The sequence below is a fragment of the Eleutherodactylus coqui genome, chromosome 13, assembly GCF_035609145.1.
Source record: "Eleutherodactylus coqui strain aEleCoq1 chromosome 13, aEleCoq1.hap1, whole genome shotgun sequence".
Classification (NCBI taxonomy): Eukaryota; Metazoa; Chordata; class Amphibia; order Anura; family Eleutherodactylidae; genus Eleutherodactylus; species Eleutherodactylus coqui.
Window position 1 is genome coordinate 10,888,772 of NC_089849.1, and position 25,358 is coordinate 10,914,129.

At 49.9% G+C, this 25,358-nt stretch overlaps 1 protein-coding gene across 4 annotated transcripts; it reads right to left on the reverse strand.

The window, feature by feature from the left end:
• Positions 1–1,173: 1,173 nt before the first annotated feature.
• Positions 1,174–18,733, reverse strand: ASXL1 (ASXL transcriptional regulator 1). Of its 4 annotated transcripts, none has more exons than XM_066587195.1 (13): positions 18,518–18,733; positions 13,794–13,876; positions 13,583–13,603; positions 12,361–12,469; positions 11,766–11,877; positions 11,081–11,145; positions 10,598–10,691; positions 10,094–10,231; positions 9,105–9,265; positions 7,169–7,265; positions 6,992–7,097; positions 6,285–6,759; positions 1,174–5,670 (listed from the first exon to the last, which is right to left on the reverse strand). In XM_066587195.1, the coding sequence occupies exons 1-13, from the start codon at positions 18,572–18,574 to the stop codon at positions 4,087–4,089; spliced, it is 3,102 nt and encodes a 1,033-aa protein (XP_066443292.1). In that variant the 5' UTR covers positions 18,575–18,733; the 3' UTR covers positions 1,174–4,086. The 4 variants fall into 4 exon arrangements, with proteins under 4 accessions (XP_066443292.1, XP_066443293.1, XP_066443291.1 ...); XM_066587196.1 differs by having other exon boundaries at positions 1,174–5,664; positions 11,081–11,148; XM_066587194.1 differs by having other exon boundaries at positions 11,081–11,148.
• Between the last annotated feature and the right edge of the window lie 6,625 nt (positions 18,734–25,358).

Below are 25,358 nucleotides of genomic sequence, written 5' to 3' on the forward strand. Positions count from 1 at the left end.
CCATAGAAACGTCATGGTGGGGTCAGTCACTGCTTACGTACAAACTGATCCGTGCCCATAGGAGGGGCACAGCTGGTAGGAGGGCCTCTACTTCGTGCCCTCCTCCTAGTGGCAGCAGCTATACCCAAGGGCTCCTGTGTCCCCCAATGACAGACGGGAAATAAGCAGACTACACATCGGCCATGCTGAAATATGTTGTGTAAATAAACCCCCAGAAATCAGTGGGTTTTATACCCTGCGTATTTACACCCGGCTGAGGTTTGTTTAAGCCTTAAAGGGGGTCTTACCCGGTCCCACTACATGCAGCCTTCTAGAGGTGGTCGGGTTTTACAGTTAAGCCCTCCACAGCATCCATAACCCTCAATGGGAGTCACCCGGCCACCGCTGGCAGCACCATGGGAATGTCAGGATGGGGTTATACATAGAGCTGGGAATACCCCTTTAAGGGCCAGCTATTTGCCCCTCCCCCTCTCAGCAGCCATAACTTGTCTTCAGCGAGGCGGTTTACGGGAGCCATTCAGTAGGGTTTCTTCTTTATCTTCCAGTTTCACTTTGATCAATCAGTCCCATCGATACCCAATTAGTGCAGGTTCTTGTTTACTAAGGCCGTGCCCGAGGACATATGGAGTCTGCCAGCTGGACCGCGTTGCCCAAACGGCGGCCGTTCTGTTGTAGAGCCAGAGGAGCCGAGCAGATTGATATATATATATATATATATAGTGGAGTAATAGTCAGCAGACCTTGTATTATAGTCAGTTATATCTCTGCCCCTGCGGAGCTGAAGAGTCCAGTGGGCGGAGCTATAAGTGACTGACAGCTCCATCTATGTGTACATGTATCACCCATCCTAGCTGATGAATGAGGTTGATGGGAAAGCCCTTTAGAGATTCCTGCAGTAGAGCCCCCTTCTGGAGACTGATAAGCGGTGCCCATCCCAGCGGGGCGGTAAATAAGCGACACACAGCCGATCTACAGAATATACATTTATATTATAGGCCAGAACTGTGTACAACCATAATAAGTACAGGGATAAAACGCTGGAAGCAGAAGCCAAGTCCCCGCCGGTATGGCCCCCCATCACACCGCGCTCCCCGCTTCCAGATAAACTGTCCATGCATTACAAAAGATGGACGACCCAATAACCCCCCCAACGCCCCTCCCTCCCACCCCAACCCCCGAACACTGACCATAGCCCTGCCATGCAGCCCGTAACATAGACAAGGCAGGGGAGCTCCCCAACCCCCCCGTACATGAGCGTACGAGGCCTGGAGGGGCAGTAATGGGCACTGCGAACACCCAGCCACTGCTACCACCAGCCGTTTAAAGGGACAGTACGCCCTCTACCATCCCCGCCAGTGAAACGTCTGCTATAACCTAACCAAGTAAACGAACACACAACGTAACGCGTCCCCTTTAAGACGCGCAAAACGTGATTTTACTTCCTGTAATAATTTACTACACTATTGAAACGAAACTCTTGCTTAAGCCGGGCGGCTGCACTGCATTGTGGGGGACAGAGCGCTCACTCCAAGCACCATTATGGAACGTGCGCCATTTTACTGTTTGCTCTAAGGCCGCAGAGCCTTCAGGCCCGCCTCACACTAAGATATGTTAGATGCGTCTCGGCCGACCGAGGGGTCTTCTAACCCAAACTCCGACCGTCATAGGAATCAAAGATGTTCTGTTTTCGAGTGCAGAGACCCGCAGTCGGGCCGGACACGGCCGTCGTGCCTCAGTGTCAGAAGGGCCCAACTGCGGTGGCATTTCCACATTCAGGGTCCGTTCGCGCGCAGAATTGGTGCGAAAATCCGTGTCAAATTATCGTCAAAAACATCATCAAAACCGGCACCAGTGATGTGACTAGGCGGCAGACTCCTCCGCTTTGGCGTCTCCACGCTGTACGGGCGGACCCTCAGGGTATGAATTTTTCACGCGGAATCTGCCTATAAAACCGCAACATCAATCCAGCGCTATTCTGCATTTCTGCCCAAGACCCGCATGTGGATGTAGTCCCAACAACGGGAAAGATCTGCGCCCAGTAGCGACATCTCACTTCTTCATGCGAAAACCCATCCCAGGCAAAGATTTTGCCCGCTGCCAGGACTGCATCCACGTGCGGCTCTATAGCCGCAGATTCCGCCGCAGTGCCAACCGCGTGGATGAGCCAAACTAGTGTTGGGAGAACTCCATGCGGAATCCAGCGCACGCCAATCGTTCGCCGCAGGACTGAGCGCGGTTTTCAGCCTTCTGCAGCAAAGTCCACATCGGTGATTACGGCAGCACGACCCCCGTCTGAAGAGGCTGTGCCAAGATCTAAAGTTCTGCCTGACCCTGGATAGGAGGACTTCACGATGAGGTCCGACCACCGAGACCAGCAAGCTCTGGCACCTCTACTGCTATCAATGGAGCAGCAGCGCCGACGTGGGTCCTGTGTGCCATTCATGCAGGGACCGATGAAGCCCCCCGTTGTTTAGATCAGTAGTGGTCCCACCCATTATACAGTTATGCTCCATCCTACGGCTAGGGGTTAACTTCATATCTTGACATCGCCCCATTTAAATCTCACTGCCGCCCCTCATCATAATGCAAACTTCTGCAACTTTCTATTGGAGCTCTTAAGACTTTTGCAGCATAAACTCTGTTTGCCACCAGTGAATGGAAACCTGTGCTACATCCAGAGAGTAAAAACCTGTCAATACTTCTAGGGGAGGGTTACCGTTGTATCCAGTTAGACTATTCGTTGTGGACGTGATACATTGTAGCAGACTGGAGTCCACAAAGGATTATATACACTGGATCCAACTGTAACAAGCCCTCAGCTGTGGGGGTAGACATTGTTTTACACCCACAGACCGAAAATCTATGGCGCAAATCCTTTAATACTTGACTGAAAAAATGTGGCGCACAAATTGTCACCCAGGCCATAATTTGTGACTTTTGGCTTTTTTGAGCCAGCTACCCCATACTTTCTAAAAGTGGGTGTGGCTTCACAACTTATTCAGACTTACCAAGAGGAGAGGGTCCGCGCTCAGGCTCCCCACCCATCAACTGATTGAAGAAGCTGCAGTATGCAGGTGAGCGCTGCAACCTCTTCTCAGGCCAGTGACGGCGTGTTCATTGGTCACATGACCTGAGAGCAGCATTCCAGAGAATGGACTTGAGCTGCTATACCAGGCACAGCCACTATATAACATACAGCGCTGTGCCTGGTATGGACTGCAGCGACAGCAGTGTTTACCTGAGCACCACTGTCACTATAATCAGCTGATCGGCAGCAATGCCAAGGGGCAGAATAGTCCTGGGAAACCCTATAGGGACCTATCACAGGGGTGGAATGTGACCACAGGACACCCCACAAGTCGTGGAAAACTCCCTAGTAAAATAGACACGGCTCAGTGTAGACTTTGATGCAGAATTGAAAACGGCTTACTTCTGCTTGCAATTCCGCATCAAAATCTGCATGAGGACGTGCAGATTTCAGCAGCGGCAGCCGAAGCTGCGTGTGGCACCAAGTCCTGCTGCGAAATCCCTTCAGCTATGACCCAGCTGTAAGCGGAGCTCACGCCTCTTAATACATTAGTTGCACGTACTCCGGCGTCTACTTTACTTACATTGGCCTAGGAGCGCTGCTCTAAGTAAATATTCTGCCAGTGTTTCCATTCACCGCCAGCAAGCAGAGATCTTGAAAAGAATCGCTACTTGCGGCCCTTCCGCGCTTAGTCAACGTACGTTAGTCATTTACGGATTGAGTGTGGGCTGGGTGTTACAGCATTAGCACAGAAGTGGATGAGCTCACAGCGCCCCCTCGTGGCCATTACTGCCCCTCCGATCAGGTCTGTATCACGATAAGAGCTGAGAATCGTCAGCAGGTTCTTCGGTTTCTAACAAATGAAGCATAATACAATATGAACATCCCGGAGCGCCGGGAAAAAGATCAACACTAAAAACCAGGGCTCGCCTTCCAGGGGCTCCGGAGGAAGCACAACTCTCGGCAGGGCATGCAGGGAGTTGTGCTCCACCGCTACGACCGCCGCCCGGCAACCAACTTCCTACACTATAAGCTGCCTCTCCGGAGCGGTCAGTGTATTATCTTATGACAAGGCACGAAACGCACAGCCTGGAAGGCCCGATGCAGTCGATGTGGCAGAAGGCGCCGCACCCCTCGCACATGGTCATGGCTTTGAAGCTGCACGAACAGCGCAGCGACACTTGCTCTTCTCCGCCATCGCTGTGCTCCGAGAAGACTTCCACGGACAGTGAAGCGCTGCCCGAAACCGCGTAATCTCCGGGCAAGGAGGAGAGACGTACCCCCGCAGAGTAATGGTAGGAGGCCACGTCCTGAGACAGCATCTCCAGGAAGGCGTCCTTCACCTTGGCAGGGGGCGACATCGCCAGGTCTACGGGCAGCTGGACGCGGACCCCCACCTCCTTCGGGACCTGGATGAAGGGCATATCCAGCAATAAGGGGATTTTACCGCCAAATGCGGCCGACAGCGAATGTTTATGTTCTCCAAAGCCATCCTGGCAACCCTGGGGGACCTCGTGGCGAGTGGTGGTGCCGAGGCTGCCGTGTTTTCCTGCCTCTGGACTTGGGGGTGACAAACCGGCTGGCGAGCACCAGCTTTGTCCATCAATAGTACCAGCCGAAAAGTCGCCGACCATCGGCTCAGGAAGTTCATCCTCTCGAAATGCGTTGGTTGTGCAAGCGAGGGGAAAAGAAGCTGCCGGACGTCCCTTGCTTGCAGGTGCAGGCTTGCTGACATTCTCCATAGTGGCCAATTGTGGAGACCCCAATGTCTCTTGTATAGCACCATGGGGTGGGTCACACTCATTTGGCTCTTGGGAGGCGTTGACCGAGGAACAAGGTAGACCGTCGTGACCGCTGCAGCACGGGTCGGCGGCAGCATCCACTATAACGCTGGGTGTTGAGGTTTCGTTGGCATGCACTGGTAACTGTCCCACGGGTGAGGATTTAGTTGTGCCCGCTGAGTGGAGGAGTACGGGGTGCTCGGCGCAGTCCGCTCCATCCGGTTTCTTCTCGGAGGAATCCTTTTCAGTTGAAGATGACGAGACCTGCTTGATCCTGTTCTGAAATGTGTTGGAGACGTCGCCCAGAACACACGGTGTGGTCTCAAAGAGGGCATCCATAGACGGTGCCAACATGCGCTCGTCGCCGCACTGGCCCATGCACATATTCTCCTCCTCGGCCGAAGGACCTTCCTTACTGCAATCCTGGAAATTGTCCTCTGGGCCGTTCTCAAGGCGCCGTTCTTTGGTAAGAGAGTTGGTCAGGCTGTGGTCATCGTCAGAGTCGGCCGTAACGCTTGGCATCCAGCTGATTTTGACCCGCGGGACTTCCGCTGTCTCCGGCATCAGGGTAGTGGCTGGCAGTAATTGTGTTCTGCAGCGATTTGCCGATTTCTCTCGATGTCTTCTCTTCCTGCTTCTTCGCCTGGAGCCTCTGGAACGGCTTCTTCTCTTGCCTGGGTGGCAACGGGCCCCGGCGCTGCTGGAGGTTTGGGGGTGATGGTCACCGGTCTGACCGTCAGCAGGCGAGCAGGGAGGAGGCCAGCACCCAGAGGGATCAGGGTTTGGGATGATCCGGGGGCAGATCTGGTAAGCTGGCAAACCTTTAACCACCCAGGGAGGTTTGATCCGAGAAAGCTGTATCTGGGGAAAGGGAGACGGAGAAAAAGAGGTCTGTAATTAGCGCACTTCATACTATCAATTATTAGAAGGCATTGTACAGCAGAGCATGCTGGGAAATCTATACCGGATGGTACTATATATACTGACGTGCCAAAAGTCATGGTATCAAAAACTACAGCTCACCGCGCCAAAAACAAGACCATCATAGGACCATGGCAACTGAAAAGTGGATATGAACATCCCCAAGATGTCGTTGTGACCTTAACCCCTTAGTGACGCGGCCTATTTTGGAGCTGAGCACCCGTGGGCGGCCACTGTGGCCGGTAATGTCTTTTATGACGTATTTCCAGTACACGTGACACAGGTTCGAAGAATGTGACATGGCCGCACGGGTTCAGAAATGGAACGGCCCATCTATCTGGCGCCCACTATCAGGCTGACTCCGAAAATTCACGTTGCCTCGCCACGAGCGCACTGGTTAATGTTCGGCCTCACTACTTATACCGGTTCGGGCGTCCCAAGGGTCACCTGAGGTAACACCACTTTACATTATATACAGAAGATGCGCAGGTTACACAAGCCGCACCCACAGAAGTATATACCATACAACGAAGGAACATTCGGTCTCCTCGTACCCGGATTGGTGGGACTTTTGGTTCTTCTTTGGTGGGCTGTGGCTTTTCTGGGTGAACACTCTGAATTGTGTTACGAAAGGACTGACGCTGTTCCATCCGTGGCTTCTTTTCGTGGGAGGGGCTGGAGGTCTCTGGATCGGCGCTCTTCCTCTTCTGCTCGGAGGTGGTCTCGGGGTGAAGCTCAGGCACCCTCTCGGAGGTGGATGGGAGGCTGTCTTCTCCTGGGGACAATCTGCTCTCCACGGCTGAAGGAGCAGCCCCCGTTCTCTCTGGAGAGGGGATGGCGATTTCCGCGGTCGCGGGGAGGTTCTGTTGGATCTTCTGGCTGTTCCTGTAGAGACTCCTCCGAGTTCGGATGTGGACCTCGGGCACCGTCTCCCGCCTCTGAGCAGGTTCTGAGTTTGTTCTTGGCCGCAGACACATTGTCTCAGCCTTCTCTTCCAGATCGGACTCCGGCTCCTCAGAATATCCGAGCCTAGGAAATATAAGGAGGCGGGAGAAACAGAAAGTTAACAGTGGGCGGAGCCGTGACAGCCGTAATACAGGCTGCTTGTCAGGACTAATGTATAGAATAGCGATTAGGCTCTGATGTCATCGCAGTACCCCGCCCTGTGAACGGTCAGGTCTGCGGACGGCGCTGCATCCCCGGACCACAAGCAGCATCCACACCACATCAGCAGTAACGCCCCCTAAAACTCCTTACTTACTTCTGTCCATAGAAATCTTCAAAGAACTTCTCCTTCCAGTCGGCGACTTTCTTCTCCTTCCCCATCTCCTGCCGCATCCGCATCTGAGCCTCAGGAGTGAATTCACCTGCAAACGATGCAAGAGTTACCCAAGGAGCTCGCCACATAAATCGCTCACCTGAGGTGTCGAGTACCTACCTTCTCCCAGCCGCTCCCGCCATCTCTGGCACGCATGGGCAAAAAACTCATTATTCAGGGCGCTGCTGCTCATCCGCAACTGTCCGTCTGGGCTGACCTACGGATAGAGGAGGTAAGGCAGTTAAAGGGCCGGTCTAGTAGTATGTAGATAAGTTTAACCCCCTTCGTGCTCCAGGACATACATGTACATCCTATGTGTGTGGGGTGAACATGGTGTGGACTCAGAAGCTGAGCCCACTCCATACATGGCCGGTGTCGGCTGTCTTTGACAGGAGACACCCCCCCCACCCGCCCCCGCCACAATACCTGCAACTGGAGCTCATGGCCGTTAACCCTTTAAAACCCACTGTCAATTCTGACAGTGGCATTTAAATCTCTGCAGGGAGCTCCCTCTAGTGGCTCGATTTGTAATCAAAAGGGCCCTACGATTAGATTGTGAGGTGCTCGCTAGGTGTCAGGGTAGCTGAGGGTCTTCTGAAGGCCCCTAGAGTTGCTATGTACTTCAGCCTAGTAAGACATGCCTGCAGCATGTCTTAATACAAAGCCAGCAGAAATACCGTTTACTGAATTACTATACTTCTACACGATCAAACGGTCACAAGTTGATGTCCCCTATGGCTTCTGGGTCCGCACCGTACATGTATGGCACACGCTGAGAAGGGGTTATAGGTGCTTTAATAACGTTTGATATTTATTTCATGCCTTTTGCTGCGCTGATCATCTGACCTCCTACAAACACATCAGCAGCACAGATTTCTCTCCTGTTCTGACAGTTTGTTACAATGTATCAGTCCAGAGGATTATCTAGGCAGGCTTTAAGGATGCGGTCACACGTTGCAGTACAGTCACAGTAGACAATCCGTTGTGTTTTCCGCTACAGCTGAGCGGATTTGCTTTATTCCCTTTCACTTTAATGAAGTAAACTTTTCCGCTGTGGAAAATCTGCAGCGTCTCCGTAACGCGTGAACAAACCCTCACGTCTGCGGGAAACATACGGCCCGCGCGGATTTCTGCAGCAGATGCACTTTTGTCTTTTTTTTGCATGCGGGACATCAATTGAGATAGAGGACAATTGAGCCTATCCATGCGTGATCCGCGTTAAAAATGGAGCATGGTGCGTTTTAACTCCCGCGCCATCTGCAAATCGCTTAAAAATACCATTTAATTAACCGCGGATGGTCAATGATATCCTATGGGCAATCTTATATGCAGATCACGTGTGTGGGAGACTCGCGCAGATTTAATAAATCTGTTTTCCCCGTGGACATTGGGCCTGAAGCAGCGTTTCCCAACTCCAGCCCTCCTGACCCCCCAACAGGTCATGAATTGAGAATCTCCTACATAGAGAAGACCTACAGCAACGTCTGAGGCGCTGACAATTACACCCCCTGTGCAATGAGGAAATCCTGAAAATCTGACCTGTTGGGCGATTGTGAGAACTGGAGTTGGGAAACACGGCTAGAAACTCTAGATACAATAAGAAATCCACCCATTTACTGACAGCAAGCAGAGATTTTAAAAATGGTGAATTGATGTACGGAGTCCATTATATATATATATATATTTTTTTTTTAAGTAGAACTTTCCATTATAGAACAACTAAAGCCTGGACAGTAGATGGGGCAATCACACCTGCACCCCGGTTCGGCTCTGTCAGGTCTGACCCAAATGGTCTATAAATGAGGTTCGTTTGGCTCGAGCATTTTCCTGCGCTGCAGAATAAGTTGGGGCTACTCAAATAAAGATTATTATTATTCCCGGACAGAACTAGGCCGCATGTTGCGCCATTTTTTATGCCAGTTGCGCCGGAGGCCCTGGGCCTCCAATTCAGATGCTAATCTGGCCGACATGCTGAATCTTATGCTGGAGGTTCCCACAACACACATGAACCGGTCCTCTTTCCCAGCACCATCGCCCCGTCTGCTCTGTAACGTACCTGTCGGTCCACGTCTGGGAGGAGCAGTAGGAGCTGCTGTTGGAGGTGCGCCGGGAGAGCGTTGAACATCCGCACATTTATCAGGGCGCGAAGATTAGTGTTGACGAGGATGGAGCCGGGAGTCTCAAAGTCAATCTCCTCCTCCTTCTTCTTCACTTGTCCTGTCAAAATACGACTATTAAAGAGTTTGGCAACTTCCAGGTGTACCTTTGCACTTTGTCACCATCTCCGCTTCCTGTCTGTGAAAAGGAATTCTTCTGCAGAGGATGAAAGTCTTTACAGACCTCCTACTTGTCAACAAATGGGAAGATTCTTGTTTACAGCCGAAGTCTGAAAACTTGTACAGAAGTTCTTACAGCTGAGGGTTTGTCACAATTGTATCCAGTCTATGCAACCTTCTGGACGTCTGGGGGGGTGTTCACATGTAATGGGATCGGCTGCAATCACAGTATGAGCAATGTGGATGGGATTATACGAAATAGCAGTCACACGCTGCAGGAAAGAAAAAGTCTGCAGCGCATTAATTTACGTTGCAGATTTTAAGTTCTTTAAAGGAAGTCTGTCAAAATGAAATTAACCCCAACTATTAGCACCGCCAGCGCTCCGATAGGGGGGGCTAACACTCTTCTGCTGAGTATCCGCCTCCTAGTGGCACAGCTATACCCCATGGTCTTCAGCTGTGCCCGTCAATGATGCAGATGAGAAAAGTGGATTTAACAGGCATCCACATTAAAATCCGCCACATGTGGACACAGCCATAGCCACAGAGTCTGTTACAATTTTTCCTTATGTTTACATCGCAGAGGATTGTGAAGATTAGACACAACTGTAACAAACCCTCAGCTGTGAGACAGCGTTTGGTCTGTATACGGTTTCAGTCTTCGGATGTAAATACTTCCATTCATTGACAGACAACAAAGCTCTGGAAATGGCAAAGAACTGAAAGGCAAGATATGCGAAGAAGCTGCAGATGTAATCATCGGACCGACCTGGAGCAGAGATGTTCTTCAGGCTCCTCAGATGATGGGTGGAGGTGCCACTTAAAGCCGTTCGTCTGTGAAAAGCCAGGCTGCCCCTCAGAGTCGCTTTCCCAGAGGATTCGCTTTCCACGCGGCGAACGGACAAACCTGGAGATTTAAACACCAGTTAATGGTATCATTTTAGGATGCAGAACTCCGGCAGCTGCAGTACATTACAGGTGTCTAGCAGCAGGAGAACCACCATCTGACGGGTCGCAACGCTGTGAAATTCCTTTTACCTGCTAAGGAACGCCCACCATAAACGTATTGCTGACGGCCGACACCCGCCAGCAATCAAGGCTGACTCCAATCATGGCCATTTAAGAGCTTGGATGCCGCGGACCATGCTGACTGCGGTAACTAAGCAGCTGACATAGCACACAAATCCCCTGTACAGAGCATTATGCAGCCACCACTAGGGGGAGCTCACTTCAGACAGAAAAAAAAGCTGTTTCCAGTGTGGCAGGTCCTCACCTGAAGTAGACGGCAGATGAGCCCCATTTACTTTGAGGGGTGTAAGGACGACCCGAGGCAGCAGCACCCCGCTTCTTCTCTTCTGCTTATTCATCTAAATGAAAAACAACAAGTAAGAAACTACCACAACAGGTGGGTCCGACACCTTCATGTAACACAGGGGGTCCGACACCTTCATGTAACACAGGGGGTCCGACACCTTCATGTAACACAGGGGGTCCGACACCTTCATGTAACACAGGGGGTCCGACACCTTCATGTAACACAGGGGGTCCGACACCTTCATGTAACACAGGGGGTCCGACACCTTCATGTAACACAGGGGGTCCGACACCTTCATGTAACACAGGGGGTCCGACACCTTCATGTAACACAGGGGGTCCGACACCTTCATGTAACACAGGGGGTCCTGTACTTTCATGTAACACTAGAAGTTAAGTGAAGCCGGCCTGGGAAAGCCCACGACCATGTACCATTACTGACCTGCACCAGGGACCTGGTCTCCCTGACATGGGACTCTCGAGAACAGGACGCACTGCTAGACGATTCTGCTGCAAGAGACAAAGAGAAGGAAAAACGTTGCTCTGAATATTGTATTTATAAATAAAGCTGTTCAAAAATGGATTAAAAACAAAAACTTGCAATATCAAACTTGTGACTATTTAGCAGTTTTCCAGCTCTATATGCAGCCTGCAGTGTAAAGAATGGAGGTTCTAGATACTTCTATGTCATGTGGTGTAGACATATTAAACTAATGGAGAACCCCTCTAAACACGCATCATCTAAGCTATAGATTATAGGTAAAAGCCCTTCTGCATGCGGTAAAATAAGGAGGGGGGGGGGGGGCAGAGGGGACGGATGTGCCGCGGAATTACTGTGCAGACCTTCTACACAGAAGTTCGCTGCCTTCACTGTAGCAGCAAAGTGGATGAGATTTTGAATATTTTGTCTCCAAGCTGCGGATATAATCTGTATAAAACCCGTGCGGTAATTGACATACGGAGCGGAACTCAGTTCCTCAGCACGCCACAGCATGCCCCAGCACGCCACAGCATGCCCCAGCACGCCACTTGTATCGCTGTTTAGGCTGCAGAATTCACCTCTTATCAATGAGGGGGTGAACTCCAAAACAGAAATACGCGATAAGACCGGCACCAAATAGTCTCACCTGCAGGCACTGAGCCGCCTTCTGTCCACTGGTTTCCCTCCTCGTCTGCAGTGTCCTCGGTGTCTCCATCGTCTGGCAGCGACACAACGCGAGACCACTGGACTGCGTTCTTCTGCAAAGGCGAATATTAACGATCAGAGCCTAGCGATCCTAATACAGAGCTCCAAACCCTACACATTCTTACTGTATATAGAAAATCTAACTACCAGCAGCCACCACTAGGGGGAGCTCCCTGTAGAGATTTCTATGAATCCAACACTAGGTGGAGCTCAATGCATACAGATATATCCATCCACCACTTCCCTCCATATAGATTTGTACAGTCACCAATAGGGACTATACAGCCGCCACTAGAGGGCACTCACTACATACACGTTTATAATCTGAGCGCCCCCAAGTGGTGACTGCAGGCACAATGTCATCCTGTAAGTATAATGTAGGGCATTTGCAGTTCTGTATCAGAAAAATGGCTCTGCCAACATAAAAGCAAATCTCCAAAACTTCTACAAAGCAGATACTTTAGCAAAATAGCCCGATAATCCGGAATATCTGATAATCCGGAATACTCCCTAACTACCACTGGCACCCCACTAACCTTCATCGTGAAGAGGCTGATGCGGCCGGGGAGCTTGTAGAACATGGCTTCCCGCGTCCGGGAGTTGGAATGTAACATGGCGTTGAGACAAGCCAGAGGGGAGGTTCCGCTGCAACGGAGGACGAGGATTAAATATCGGGGGGCGGGGGGGGGGGGGGGGGGGTCTGAGTTATCTAAAGTTTAACCAACATTTAGTGAGAAGTTCTGCAACTTTTGTAATTTACTGGGAAATCCAATTTTACAGTTTTCATCATTTTTGCTGTCAGTGACTAGAAGCTCCTTGTTACCTTCCTTACCTAATGCTTCTCACTTTGTTACAATGTATCAGCTGTAGACAATCCTCTGAACTAAACCCACCAGCAGTTCAGATATCTGTCCTGATAGTTTGTTACAATGTATCAGTGCAGGTAACGTATCAGTCTGGAGTCCAGAGAGGATTGTCTAGACTGGATGCAATTATAACAAACCTTCAGCTGTGAGCAGTATGAGGTGTGTAAGGCGTTCAGCCTTCAAGTTTATTGGTAAAGTTGCAGATCTTCTCCTTACACAAGAATTAAAGGGGCTGTTCAGCTGTAAACCAGTGATTGTAAATCCTCAGCACAGGTTATCAAAAGTAGACCGGCGGGGGTCTGTCAGCCGGGTCCCTTCTGATTAGCTGTTCGCCGGGTCTGTGCGCTTGTGTACCCTGCCGATTCCCGCAGAAAGTAGACTACTCCGTTCTCACTATAGTGGCCAGGATTGGTATTGCAGCTAAAGTTCCTGCAATACCAAGACCGGCCACTGTAGAGAGAACGGAACTGTTGGCTTCCTACAGAAATCAGCTCAAGGGAAAAAGACACAGTAAACCAATATATGGGAAATGTATGTTTATTTTATTATAAAGTTGCATATCTTCATTGTTAAAGGTTAATAAAATGATACGATTTTGCTATTTTAATGTGATTTAAGATGTAAACAAAAGTAATATTGCAAGTAATTGTATGTAATATTTGTTTATAATCTGCCAATAAACGAAGTTAAAAAAAAAAGAAATCAGCTCAGTGCACCAGCCTGGCAAACAGCTGATTGGTGAGATTCTAGTGCCTGAGACCCCCATCAATCTACCAGGGATGACCTGAGGATAGGCTAGCAATAGTTTACAACTGGACAACCCCTGCTTATTGATATAAGAACGCCTCTGACCAGCCACATAACCGCCCCCTCCCCTCCCCCACAGTCTTACCTCCTGTTCATTCCCCGGATGCAGATGAGCGATAAAAAAAAAAGAAAAAGAGGTAAAGTAGCAGCCGCTAACATTATATTTAAGTCATCTTCAGAACAAATGTGGCAGATACCAGAGAGCAACAAAAGAAAGTGAACACAATCCAGACAACAGTGAATAACGCCCCCTGCAGTGCCTCCACAGCCTCACCTTCCTGCCCCAGGTAACTTACTTGGTGTCCTTCAGCCCCTCAGCCTCAATCACATTCAGGATCTGCTTGGGGGTCATCGGTGCGTCCGAGTAATTCTCCAAAACCTGCAGGAAGAGGGAGACGAAGAGTGAGACCTCCGGTCCACCAGACGAGAGGTACCTCACAGGACCACCACCAGCAAAACATCTGTGAAGGACCTGTGGGGGCGGAGCATGAAACAAGGCTCCTCATTGGTGCTGTGCCATGCTCCACCCCTGCAGATCCCGCACTGACCATGAGGTTATTTGCTCACGTTAACCCACTAATGACGCGGCTCTTATGGTTCTTTTTTGAAAGTGGGGAGGAAAGGCGAGAAATAAGAGCTGTCATTTTTCCATCGACGGGTCGTCTGCGGGGGGGGGGGGGGGGGGGTTGGTGGACGAGTTGTATTTTTCAATTGTTTTATTTAACGTATCACATAATGTACTGAAAAACCTCTAAAAAGGTTTAAGTTCAGTGGAATGGAAAAATACTTATACTCCGGGGAGGTAAAAAAAAACAAAACCCGCGATACTCCCCGCCCAGCCGTCATTTGTGTCCCCGGCACGATGGTCTCCCCAGCGGTGCAGTAAGCTGCCTGAGAACTCTCCCCGCTGTCGGTGCTGTGCAAGTAAGCGCTGGGATTGGATCGAGTGCCAGCCAATCACAGCCGACGCTTGATCATTCACGGCCATTCAGTGAATGACATCACTGAACGACTGTGATTGGTTTATAAAGCACCGGCTGTGATTGGCTGGCGCTCGATCTAATCACAGCGCTGACGGCGGGGGAATTCAAAGCTGAGCAGTGAGAATTTTCAAGTAAGCTTGCCGCACCGCCGGGAAGACCACCGCGCCGGCGACACTGACGCCGGCTGGGAGGGGGGTATTGCGGGTTTTCTCTAACCTAGTCTAGCTAGGCTTACACTCGGGTATACACGGTACGCACAACTTCTCTGACACATTTAATAACATTATTTCGGGGTTCTGGCGTGGTGGATTTTTCTTTTCACCGCGGGGGGTAAATGATGCGTTCCTGTGACAGATGGGACTATTCTGGTCAGAGCTGAATCAAACAGATTTCTGTTTTTATACATTTTGTGTTATAAATATGGGAAAAGGGGTTTTTATACCCTTATAACCTTTATAACCCCGAGGAGACGTGAGCTTGTGATCACTGAATAGCTCAAACAATATAATGCAATACCATAGTACTGCATAATACCGCGTTCTGACAGGCAGTCCACCAAGATAAGCACTTGGCTGTGGTAGTCCTGGGGGCCTTCAGGACCCCTGAACACAGATCTGGCCTATAAAGGGTTAACAGCTGTGATGAGCATTCACGCTGCTCCGGGAAGGTGTCAGCTGTCAGACCATCGGCACCCGCTACGCACGGAGATGGATCAGCCCCCAACCTATACAAAACCTGTACCCCCATGACATAAATATACATGCTGGGGACTGAAAGGGTTAAAAAGTGAAAAACATGGAATCAAAAACTGCTTCATCGGGGGTCACAAGGCCGCAGCTTCTGCTGGTGACCAACTTCATGAAAGATGGCAAAAATGGACAAGCCCTCGAAGCAGAACCCACCGGCCGGGAGAGAAAACCAAGACGGACCTCCAAGTAAAGGAACACGGAGCAACACTCATTCTGGGTGTCACACCTAACGAAGGGAGTCATGCTCCGCCCCTCGGACCCCGAAGTAGACCTAAGAGAACTTAAAAAAGCGGTTGCCCGTGCGCCATGTAATACGCGATAATAGAGAATAACGGGCGCCATATCAGGTATATATGCGGTAGAGTTAAACACGCCGCGTTCTGGTTTCCACTTACGGATTCTGCGATTCTAACACGCTAATGTGATGGGAACGGCGTAAGGCGATGAAACTGATCACGGCACGTCACACGGGCGGACGGAGCACACGTAACAGGCGGTCATGTGACCCTGGCCTAAGAGGTTAAAGGGAAACCTCCCACCAGCAGAGGCGCTCTAGGGATGGACCCCTCGTAGGTGAACTACATAAACCCAACAAAGACCCCAACAGCCGATCGGGTCCTAATCGTGTTGTGAAGTCACTGAGGGGAAACCAAAGACTGGATGTCGGCGCCTCGAATCACAAGACGTCGTCTTATAGCTCCGCCCACACGATAATGGAAACACTGAAGCAGAAACCCCACGCGTTTCATCAACACGAGAGACGGTGACGGCCGATGGCGACCGCGACCACCAACCTGCCGGAAAGAGGGCGGCTGCAGCATCTGTGGGAGTCTGTAAATCAGCCCCGATCTAATTAAAGGCTCCAGTTGATGTTCTGCCCTTTCCCTCATGATTTACACTGCTGCGCTCCTTCATTAAATCCCACCTATGAGCAGAGACACGGCTTGGTGGCATCGTCAACTGGAGACGGAAATCCACGTCCGCAGAAGCTCAAGCTGCGGGGCAGGAGAGACGGCCATCATGTAGAGCTGTTGTCACCCCCGTCAGTCATGTGACCACTCCGCCCAATGCCTATAGCAGCCCAACTGTATATACAGTCAGAGCATCCAGTACACAATATATAGCACTCCACTAGTCTAATCAGCCGAACTACATCTACTGTTGTGGATTTTATGGCAATGACAAGTGTTACGTGACATTACTGACCCTGATCACATCTTGTATTATACTCCAGAGCTGCACTCACTATTCTGCTGGTGGAGTCACTGTGTACATACATTACTTATCCTGTACTGATCCGGAGTTACATCCTGTATTATACTCCAGAGCTGCACTCACTATTCTGCTGGTGGAGTCACTGTGTACATACATTACTTATCCTGTACTGATCCTGAGTTACATCCTGTATTATACTCCAGAGCTGCACTCACTCTTGTGCTGGTGGAGTCACTGTGTACATACATTACTTATCGTGTACTGCTCCTGAGTTACATCCTGTATTATACTCCGGAGCTGCACTCACTATTCTGCTGGTGGAGTCACTGTGTACATACATTACTTATCCTGTACTGATCCCGAGTTACATCGTGTATTATACCCCAGAGCTGCACTCACTATTCTGCTGGTGGAGTCACTGCGTACATACATTACGTATCCTGTACTGATCCTGAGTTACATCCTGTATTATACTCCAGAGCTGCACTCACTATTCTGCTGGTGGAGTCACTGTGTACATGCATTACTTATCCTGTACTGATCCTGAGTTACATCCTATATTATACTGCAGAGCTGCACTCACTATTCTGCTGGTGGAGTCACTGTGTACATACATTACTTATCCTGTACTGATCCTGAGTTACATCCTGTATTATACCCCAGAGCTGCACTCACTATTCTGCTGGTGGAGTCACTGTATACATACATTACTTATCCTGTACTGATCCTCAGTTACATCCTGTATTATACTCCAGAGCTGCACTCACTGTTCTGCTGGTGGAGTCACTGTGTACATACATTACTTATCCTGTACTGATCCTGAGTTACATCCTGCATGCTCCAGAGCTGCACTCACTATTCTGCTGGTGGAGTCACTGTGTACATACATTACTTATCCTGTACTGCTCCTGAGTTACATCCTGTATTATACCCCAGAGCTGCACTCACTATTCTGCTGGTGGAGTCACTGTGTACATACATTACTTATCCTGTACTGCTCCTGAGTTACATCCTGTATTATACCCCAGAGCTGCACTCACTATTCTGCTGGTGGAGTCACTGTGTACATACATTACTTATCCTGTACTGATCCTGAGTTACATCCTGTATTATACTCCAGAGCTGCAATCACTATTCTGCTGCTGGTGGAGTCACTGTGTACATACATTACTTATCCTGTACTGCTCCTGAGTTACATCCTGTATTATACTCCAGAGCTGCACTCACTATTCTGCTGGTGGAGTCACTGTGTACATACATTACTTATCCTGTACTGCTCCTGAGTTACATCCTGTATTATACTCCAGAGCTGCACTCACTATTCTGCTGGTGGAGTCACTGTGTACATACATTACTTATCCTGTACTGATCCTGAGTTACATCCTGTGTTATACTCCAGAGCTGCACTCACTATTCTGCTGGTGGAGTCACTGTGTACATACATTACTTATCCTGTACTGATCCTGAGTTACATCCTGTGTTATACTCCTGAGCTGCACTCACTATTCTGCACAGCGGTTGCTGTGATTTCCGCTCTGTACATATGTCGGTGTGATAAGCAGTTGCTGTTTCCAGTAACCAGCAGAATTCTGAGTGCAGCTCTGCAGTACAACCATCTTTTAGCGTTACGCCTTTCTCCATCCAGCATCATGTTACGGGGATTCCCTCGCAGTCGGTATTTTATTTTGGGGGGGGGGGATTCATATCTTCCGTCACATCGCCCCGCGCACCCGCGATCACATGACTGATACATTGTAGCCCCGCCTGTTATCTATCCCCTCCCCCTGCGTTACAAACCTTCTCACAGAGCCCCCATAACTTCTACCATGTCCCCCCCCCCTCCCCAAAATATCAACCTGTTAACCCCTCACTTCCCATCCTCACCCCACCACCAGTTACCCCCATCCTCCTCCACAATAAGAGCCCCTCCCCCCTGTAACAACCCCCATCACCCCTCCTCCCCCACCGCCCTAACAACGACCCTCACCATCTCCCCCAACCCCTGTCTCTCCTCAGTATTAACCCCTGCTGCCCCACAACTGGCCCCATCTCTCCTCCCGCCCCTCTCGGTACCATCTTGGCGGCTTCGGCCCACGTGCGTTCCCTGCGGCGCTTCTGTTTGTCTCTCATGATGTCCGGGCGGGTCTGCGTGGGAGGAGGGCGCTCCGGGTTGGGCTCAGTATCCGCAGAGGTCGCTCGATACAGGGATGACGGGAGTTGTAGTCCGCTCCGGCCCGGGCTTCTCCTACACACCGGAACCACACTCCCCACAATGCACTGCGGTGACCACTTCCGCCCCGCCTCTGGAGAAAAACACGTGGGCGGGACCAGGGCACGGGATTGGCTGATGAGCAAGACGCGCTTCTCGCGAGATGGGAGCCGCCTATCCTGACGTCACCGATGGAGTGCGCATTAAAAGGCGGAGCTTGTCAGTGACGTTTAAGAGAGGGCGGGGCTGAGAGAATAATTAGTCTGCGCTCCGCCCCGCTCCCTGCGTCATGTGTTGTTTATACAGTGCGCGCGGTCGGAGGGGCTCAGCGCTGTCCAGGTTTTGTAAACATGTCCTTGAAGGCATCCCGAGGCTGCTGCTAACTGTACAGGAGGGATATGCTGTGGGGGAGAGCCACGGAGGCGAACGTGATATCACGCTTGTAAATTCACACCGTTCACTGCGCGTGCGCTGCAAGAAAATCGCATCCCGCTCGCAGGCAGCGGCACGAGCGATTTTTTTTTTTTCATCTGAGCGCTTGGAAACTGTCTGCACGATTCCTGCGGACTCACAAAAATGGAAGCTGCTGCGGTTTGAGAACAATCGTCCATCTGCTAGAGCCATTGAGAAAACCGGACTATCTGCGCCCCTTCAGCTGCAGCTTCGCCTGTGATTAACCCTTTGTGCAGTGGGGCTATTCCAGGTGCGGATTTCCCGTCCGTGCTCAGCGCCAGGAAGGCCACCGCCCCTTTTTTCCGCACGCAGATTTTACATCCAGATGTTAAAAAAAATTTAAAATCTGAGCGGTAGACGATGGAGGCGCAAGTTTCCCTTCCAATCCGTAGCGCACTTCTGGCCGCGCCGCCGACTCTGTGTCACGTCTGCTGCTAAAGCTGCCATGGGAGCGGCGCGGTCTATGGCCACACCCCTCAGGGCTCGCACACACTTGCATGTTTTTTAACGCGATTGTCAACGAGACTTTCTAATGTTGATATCGCAGCAGTAAAACGCAAGTGTGTGTGAGCCCCTAATAACTTGGCTTAACTTGTCGCAGAAATGACAACTACACCTGTTGGTTGATGGTGGCTCCGCCTCCCCATAAGCCCGCCCCCTATTTTAAATTGGTGTGATTGATTCTGAAAGTGGGAACTTTTTCCCCCCCATAGTCGCCCCTCTTCTATAGCAGGAGGTGAGAGTGGGAGGAGCCACGGAAAGGTTATACGTTTAAGTATAAATGGGGCAACTTTTTGTTTAATATGCCAGAAAGCGCGTGTGACGCAGCGGTGTAGGTGAGCCCTGGCGCAGCGCATGCCCCGGCCCTCCAGCCCCTATAACAGTGCCAACCTCGGGCTCCTATGTAGAAGCAGTCCATATTTATTGCCAGTGCCGGTTTTCTTTCTCCAATGTCTCAATAAGAGCCGCCCCTTAACCCCTTCAGTGGCGGGTTTCCTACCCCCCTGTCGTACCCATCAGGGCAGATTTTTTAAATGGGCCAATCATTTAATTTCAACTCATTTTGCAGTGGCGTTCCAAGAGCCATAACGTTTTCATTTTTCCATTGACACGGCCGTATGAGGGCTTGTTTTTTGCTGGAGAAGTTGTACTTTTTGATGGCATCATTTTGGGGTATATATAATGTATTGCAGAACTTTTGTAAAAAAAAATTTGTAGGGAGATTGGGGGGGAAAAAAAGTAATACAAGTTAAATCCCCCTCCTTTTGCCATATCTATAATAAAAAAAATCTAAATCATAAAAAAAAATACATATTTGGTATCTCTGCGTCCGTAAAAGTCCGATCTATCAAAATACTGCATTATTAACCCCGAACGTCGTCCGAAAAAAAATAACGCCAGAAATGCACTTTTTCAGTCACCCTGTCTCTTAGAAAAAATGCAATAAAAAGCGATCAAAAAGTCGTAAGTATTCCAAAATGGTACCAATGTTAACTACAGGAAGTCCCGCAAAAAATGAGCCCTTGGTCAAGTACGTCGATGGAAAAATAAAGTTATTACGTGCAGAAAATAATTGAAAAAAATTAAATGTCTTTGAAAAAAAATACAAGTGCTACAGTAAAAAAAAGTACACATATTTGGTATGGTAGTAATCGTACCGACCCGTAGAATAAAGTTATCAGGTCATTTTTGTTGCAGTTTGTGCGCCGTAGAAACAAAACGCACTGAAGGATGGCGGAATGTTATTTTTCTTTCATTTTACTCCACTTAGATTTTTGTAAAAGTTTTTCAGTACATTATATGGTACTTTAAATGGCGCCATTGAAAAATACAACTCGTCCCGCAAAAAACAAGCCTTCATACAGCGACGTCGATGGATAAAAAAAGGAGTTATGATTTTTTAAACGGGGGGAGGAAAAAAAAAATGGAGAAAGAAGAAAAAAAGGGACCGTCATTAAGGGGTTAAATAATGTACTAACTTCCTTCTCTGGGTCATTACGACGCACGGATATCATATGTGTGATTTTATTTTTAATTTTTCACAAAGTAAAGGGAGACAAGTGTTTTTAATTTTATTTATTTTATTTTTTAAATAATTGTTTACTTTTTTTTTTAAACTTTTTTTTTTTTTTTTGGCCCTTTAGGGGACTTCCACAGAGACCCATCAGGACTCCCTGATCACATTCTGGGGGAGGTCCCATGGTGGCAGCCCTTTACATGCTGCAGTCACATAGACTTCAGCATGTAAAGGGTTAACACAGCAGAGATCGGAGGTTTTCTCTGATCTCTGCTGTAAGAGCAGGTACCTAGCTGTCCTCTGACAGCCAAGCACCAGCTCTCCCTGCCACAGAGACCATCGGCTTGCTTCTGACAAGCCGATGGTCTCTATAGCAACCTGTAAACAAAGCAGGAGATTGCCGGCATATCAGCAATATCTTCCTGCTTCTCGTTGTCCTACTTTGTTCTCTGTGGGTCTGTGCAGGCAGAGCACACTGTCACAGCTTGTGGCATTGTGCTCTGCAGCTCCCATAGTGATACATAGCCCGGAAATCTTCCGGGCTATGTCTCTATGAGCAGTGGAGCTCGTCCCGGAAAATTTCCGGGCGTGCCACTCAAGGGGTTAAATCCCCCCTAACCGTGTGAACCACAGTATCCCCAGAGGAGTGTACTAGTCAGAGGCAGCCCACAACAGTATGAGGCCGCAGTGCCCAATCACTGCAGTAAGCACCAGCCATGATGCACATTAGACCCCCATTACAGTGCCAACCACAGCGTCACAAATACCAGTGTGCCAATAACGGCTGCAGAGGTACCGTACCCATAACATTTCCATATCAGTGCGTCTCCCTTTAAGCCCCCATAATAGTGTAAACCAGAGTGTCTCCATGAGTGTAGCAGCCGGTGCCAGCCATGGTGCCCCTTAGATTCCATCAGTGTCAGTGTGAGTCTCACATTATGGGCCAGCATCCCCCACCCACCACACTCCTTACATCCCCCATAATAGTCTGAACCACAGCATCCCCATGAGAGGGTCTTAGAAAACAGCCAAAGTGCTGCTCATCACCCCATAACAGTGTCGGCCAGTGCCCTGCCAACACCAGATAGTGACAAGAGTCCCCATAAGTGTAGCAGCCGGTGCCAGCCACACTGCGCCACAGATTCCACCAATGGGAGGCAGTGTCCCAATACTAGCTGGCTGCTGTCCCCCGGAATACAGTATCCCCATAACGGTGTTCGGAGCGGCCCCACTGCTTCCTACAACTCCAACTGTGGTGTCCAAAAAATACCACTTAGTGTCCCCTTTTGATCCCCTACAATATCAGCTGCAGCGCCCCAATAATAGACGGCCATGGCGCCCCTTAAATCTCCCGATAACAGTGTAAACTTCAGTACCCCCGTAAGCGTGTTCCAATAAGAGCCATGGTGCTTCTTACAACCCACAACTGCCAGCCGCAGTGTCGCCTCCAGAAAAATATAAGCCATTCCCCCTTCCAAACCCCATAATAGCATGAACCAGCGCCCCCATAAGAGTAGTCTAATATTAGCCAGCCGCCATGCCACTTAGAACCCCATAAGTGTGAAGCACAGTACCCCCATACGTGTCCTAATAAGAGGCTTACAGCCCCATAACAGCTCCAAACCCCATAATAGTATGAACCAGCGACCCCATAAGAGTAGCCCAATAATGGCCAGCCGCCATGCCACTTAGGCCCCCATAAGTGTCCTAATAAGAGGCAGTCAAGGTGCTGCTTACAGCCCCATAAGAGCCCATACGCCCCCCCCCCCTTCAATACCCCATAGCAGCGTCACCCGCAGTGTCCCCGCAAGGACGCACACAAGCGCATCTTCAGGCCAATATTATGCGCTTAGTTTTTACGCGCATTACACGGGCGGACTGACTGGCATCGGGGATGGGGGGGGGGTGTCAAACCTGCAGTTGTCAAACACAATTTATACGTGTAAAAAAATGGCCGCACGTCCTATTTTGGCGCATAATACGCCCATTTAAGTCTGTGGGCACGTAAAATACGTAGTGAATATGCGAGTGACATATAGATATTTTTGGTAGGTTGGACCGCTCGCACCTCCCTCGCACACCCACAGGTGTTTTTGCACACGTAAGATCCGCAGTATATACGCCGACAATATACGTGTGAAGGAACGCATCAGCATCCAATCCACGTATCCAAAGCGTAGGAACGCTGCATACGTCGTAGATCAGATACACCCCCTTGTGAGCCCGTGCCAGTCATGGTGCCCCAATAGCAGCCACTGTGCCTCTTAGATCCCCCATAATAATGTGAACCACTAAGAGGAGGCAGTGACGGGGTCCCTTAAAACCCCATAGCCCCCCATAGTAACCCCAGCACCCCTCAGCTCCCCCAGACTTGTGAGAACGCTCTTAGGGAAATACCGAGGTTCACACTAGTCCGGGGGATTTGGTTCTCATTGTTACACTGTGGTTGACATTGTTATGGGGTGTCAAGGGACACTATCACTGCCTCCTTTTAGGGAATACTGTGGTTACTACAGGGGCACGGTGGCTGGCTACTACTAGGACACCATTATGGGGTGCCTTGGGGATGCCATCACAACCTCTTTTTAGAACACTCCTTTGGGGTATACAGTGGTTCAGTTGAGGCAATGATGGGGTCCCTTGGAACATTATAATAGTGGTACCCACAGTGCCCCCATAAGAGCAGCATCTAATGTCTTAATAAGAAGCAGCCACGGGGCAGGTTAGAGCCCCATAACATTGCCAGCCACAGGGGCACCATAAAAGCCTCAGTCAGTGGTTCAATAGCAACAAGCAATTGTGCCCCTTAGAACTCCATACCTGTGCCAACCACAGTGACCCCCATAATAATGTCAACTAGTGTTCCCATAAGAGTGGCAATGGTGCCCTAGATGCCACCAGCCAGTGTCCCAATAATAGGCAACCACTGTGCCCCTTTGATTCCCCATAGTGAGAACACCCTTATGGGGATACTGTGGTTCACTCTTAAGGGGTACATGGCTGGTTATTATTGGGACACTGGCTCATACTGGTGCAGTCTGGGGCACCATGCCAAGCACTGGCTGCTACTCTTATGGAGGCACTGTGCTTCACAATTATGGGGTATTGAAGGGGGGCACTGCCTAGCATTTTTTTGGAGACTCCGATTCGCAGTTATGTGTTGTAGCACCATGGCTCTTATTAGAGCACACTTATGGGGTACTGTGGTTCACACTGTTATGGGGGTATTAAAGAGGCACCATGGCTGACAATTATTTGGACATTGTGGTTGAGATTATGGAAGGCTGGTATTTTGGGCACTGTGGTTGGCACCGTTATGAGGATCTAACCTGCACTGTGACTGCTTCTCATTAGATTAGCTGCTACTCTTACGGGGGCACTGAGATTAGCCATTTTTGGAACTCTAGTTGCCACTTTTATATGGTCCCAAGGGACACCATTGCTGCCTCTTATTCGAACACTCCTATGGGGATACTGTGGAGCCCAGTAACAGTGGTAACCAAAGTGCCCCCATAAGAGTAGCAGCCAGTGTTTTAGTAAGAGCCAGCCACGGTGAAAATTAGATCCCCATAACAGTGCCAACCGTCAATAGCAGCAAGCAATGCTGCCCCTTAGAACTCCATATCAGTGCCAACCACAGTGCCCCCCTTTAATCCCCCATAATAGTGTCCCCATAAGAATAGCAGTCAGTGCTAGCCATGATGCCCCAGGTTCCACTAGCATGAGCCAGCATCCCAATAATCGCTAGCCACAGTGCCCCTTAAATCCCCTATAATAGCATGAACCGGAATATCCCCAAAAGAGTGCGTTCTACTAAGAGGCAGCGATGGAGTCACTTGGAACCCCATAACAGTGTCAACCAATAATATCCAACCAACGTACCCCTTAGATCCCCATAATAGTGAGAACTCACTTATGAGGATACTGTGATTAACACTATTATGGGGGATCCAAGGGGAAGAGTGTCTGGCTACAAGGGACACCATCGCTGCCGCTTATACAGTGAAGGGTCCCTTGTAACCACAGTTCCCCCATAAGAGTATCAGCCAATGTTCTAACAAGAACCAGCCACAGTGGAGGTAAGTCCCCATAACAGTGCCAACCAGAGTGCCCCGCACCCCCTTACAGTGTCAGAATAAAAGTCTGGTTGCCAGGATATGATGGGAGTTGTAGTTTCACAACCGCTGGGGCGGGGGTGTCCAGACGGATGGCGAAGGAGGACGCGGTCTCGGCGG

Coding starts and splice junctions, on each gene's coding strand:
- ASXL1 (XM_066587194.1), bottom strand. CDS start 18,574: ATGAGAGACAAACAGAAGCGCCGCAGGGAACGCACGTGGGCCGAAGCC. Junction 11,149..11,765: donor AGGCGGCTCAGTGCCTGCAG/GTGAGACTATTT, acceptor TGTCTCTTGCAG/CAGAATCGTCTAGCAGTGCG. Junction 5,671..6,284: donor CAAAAGTCCCACCAATCCGG/GTACGAGGAGAC, acceptor CCCTTTCCCCAG/ATACAGCTTTCTCGGATCAA.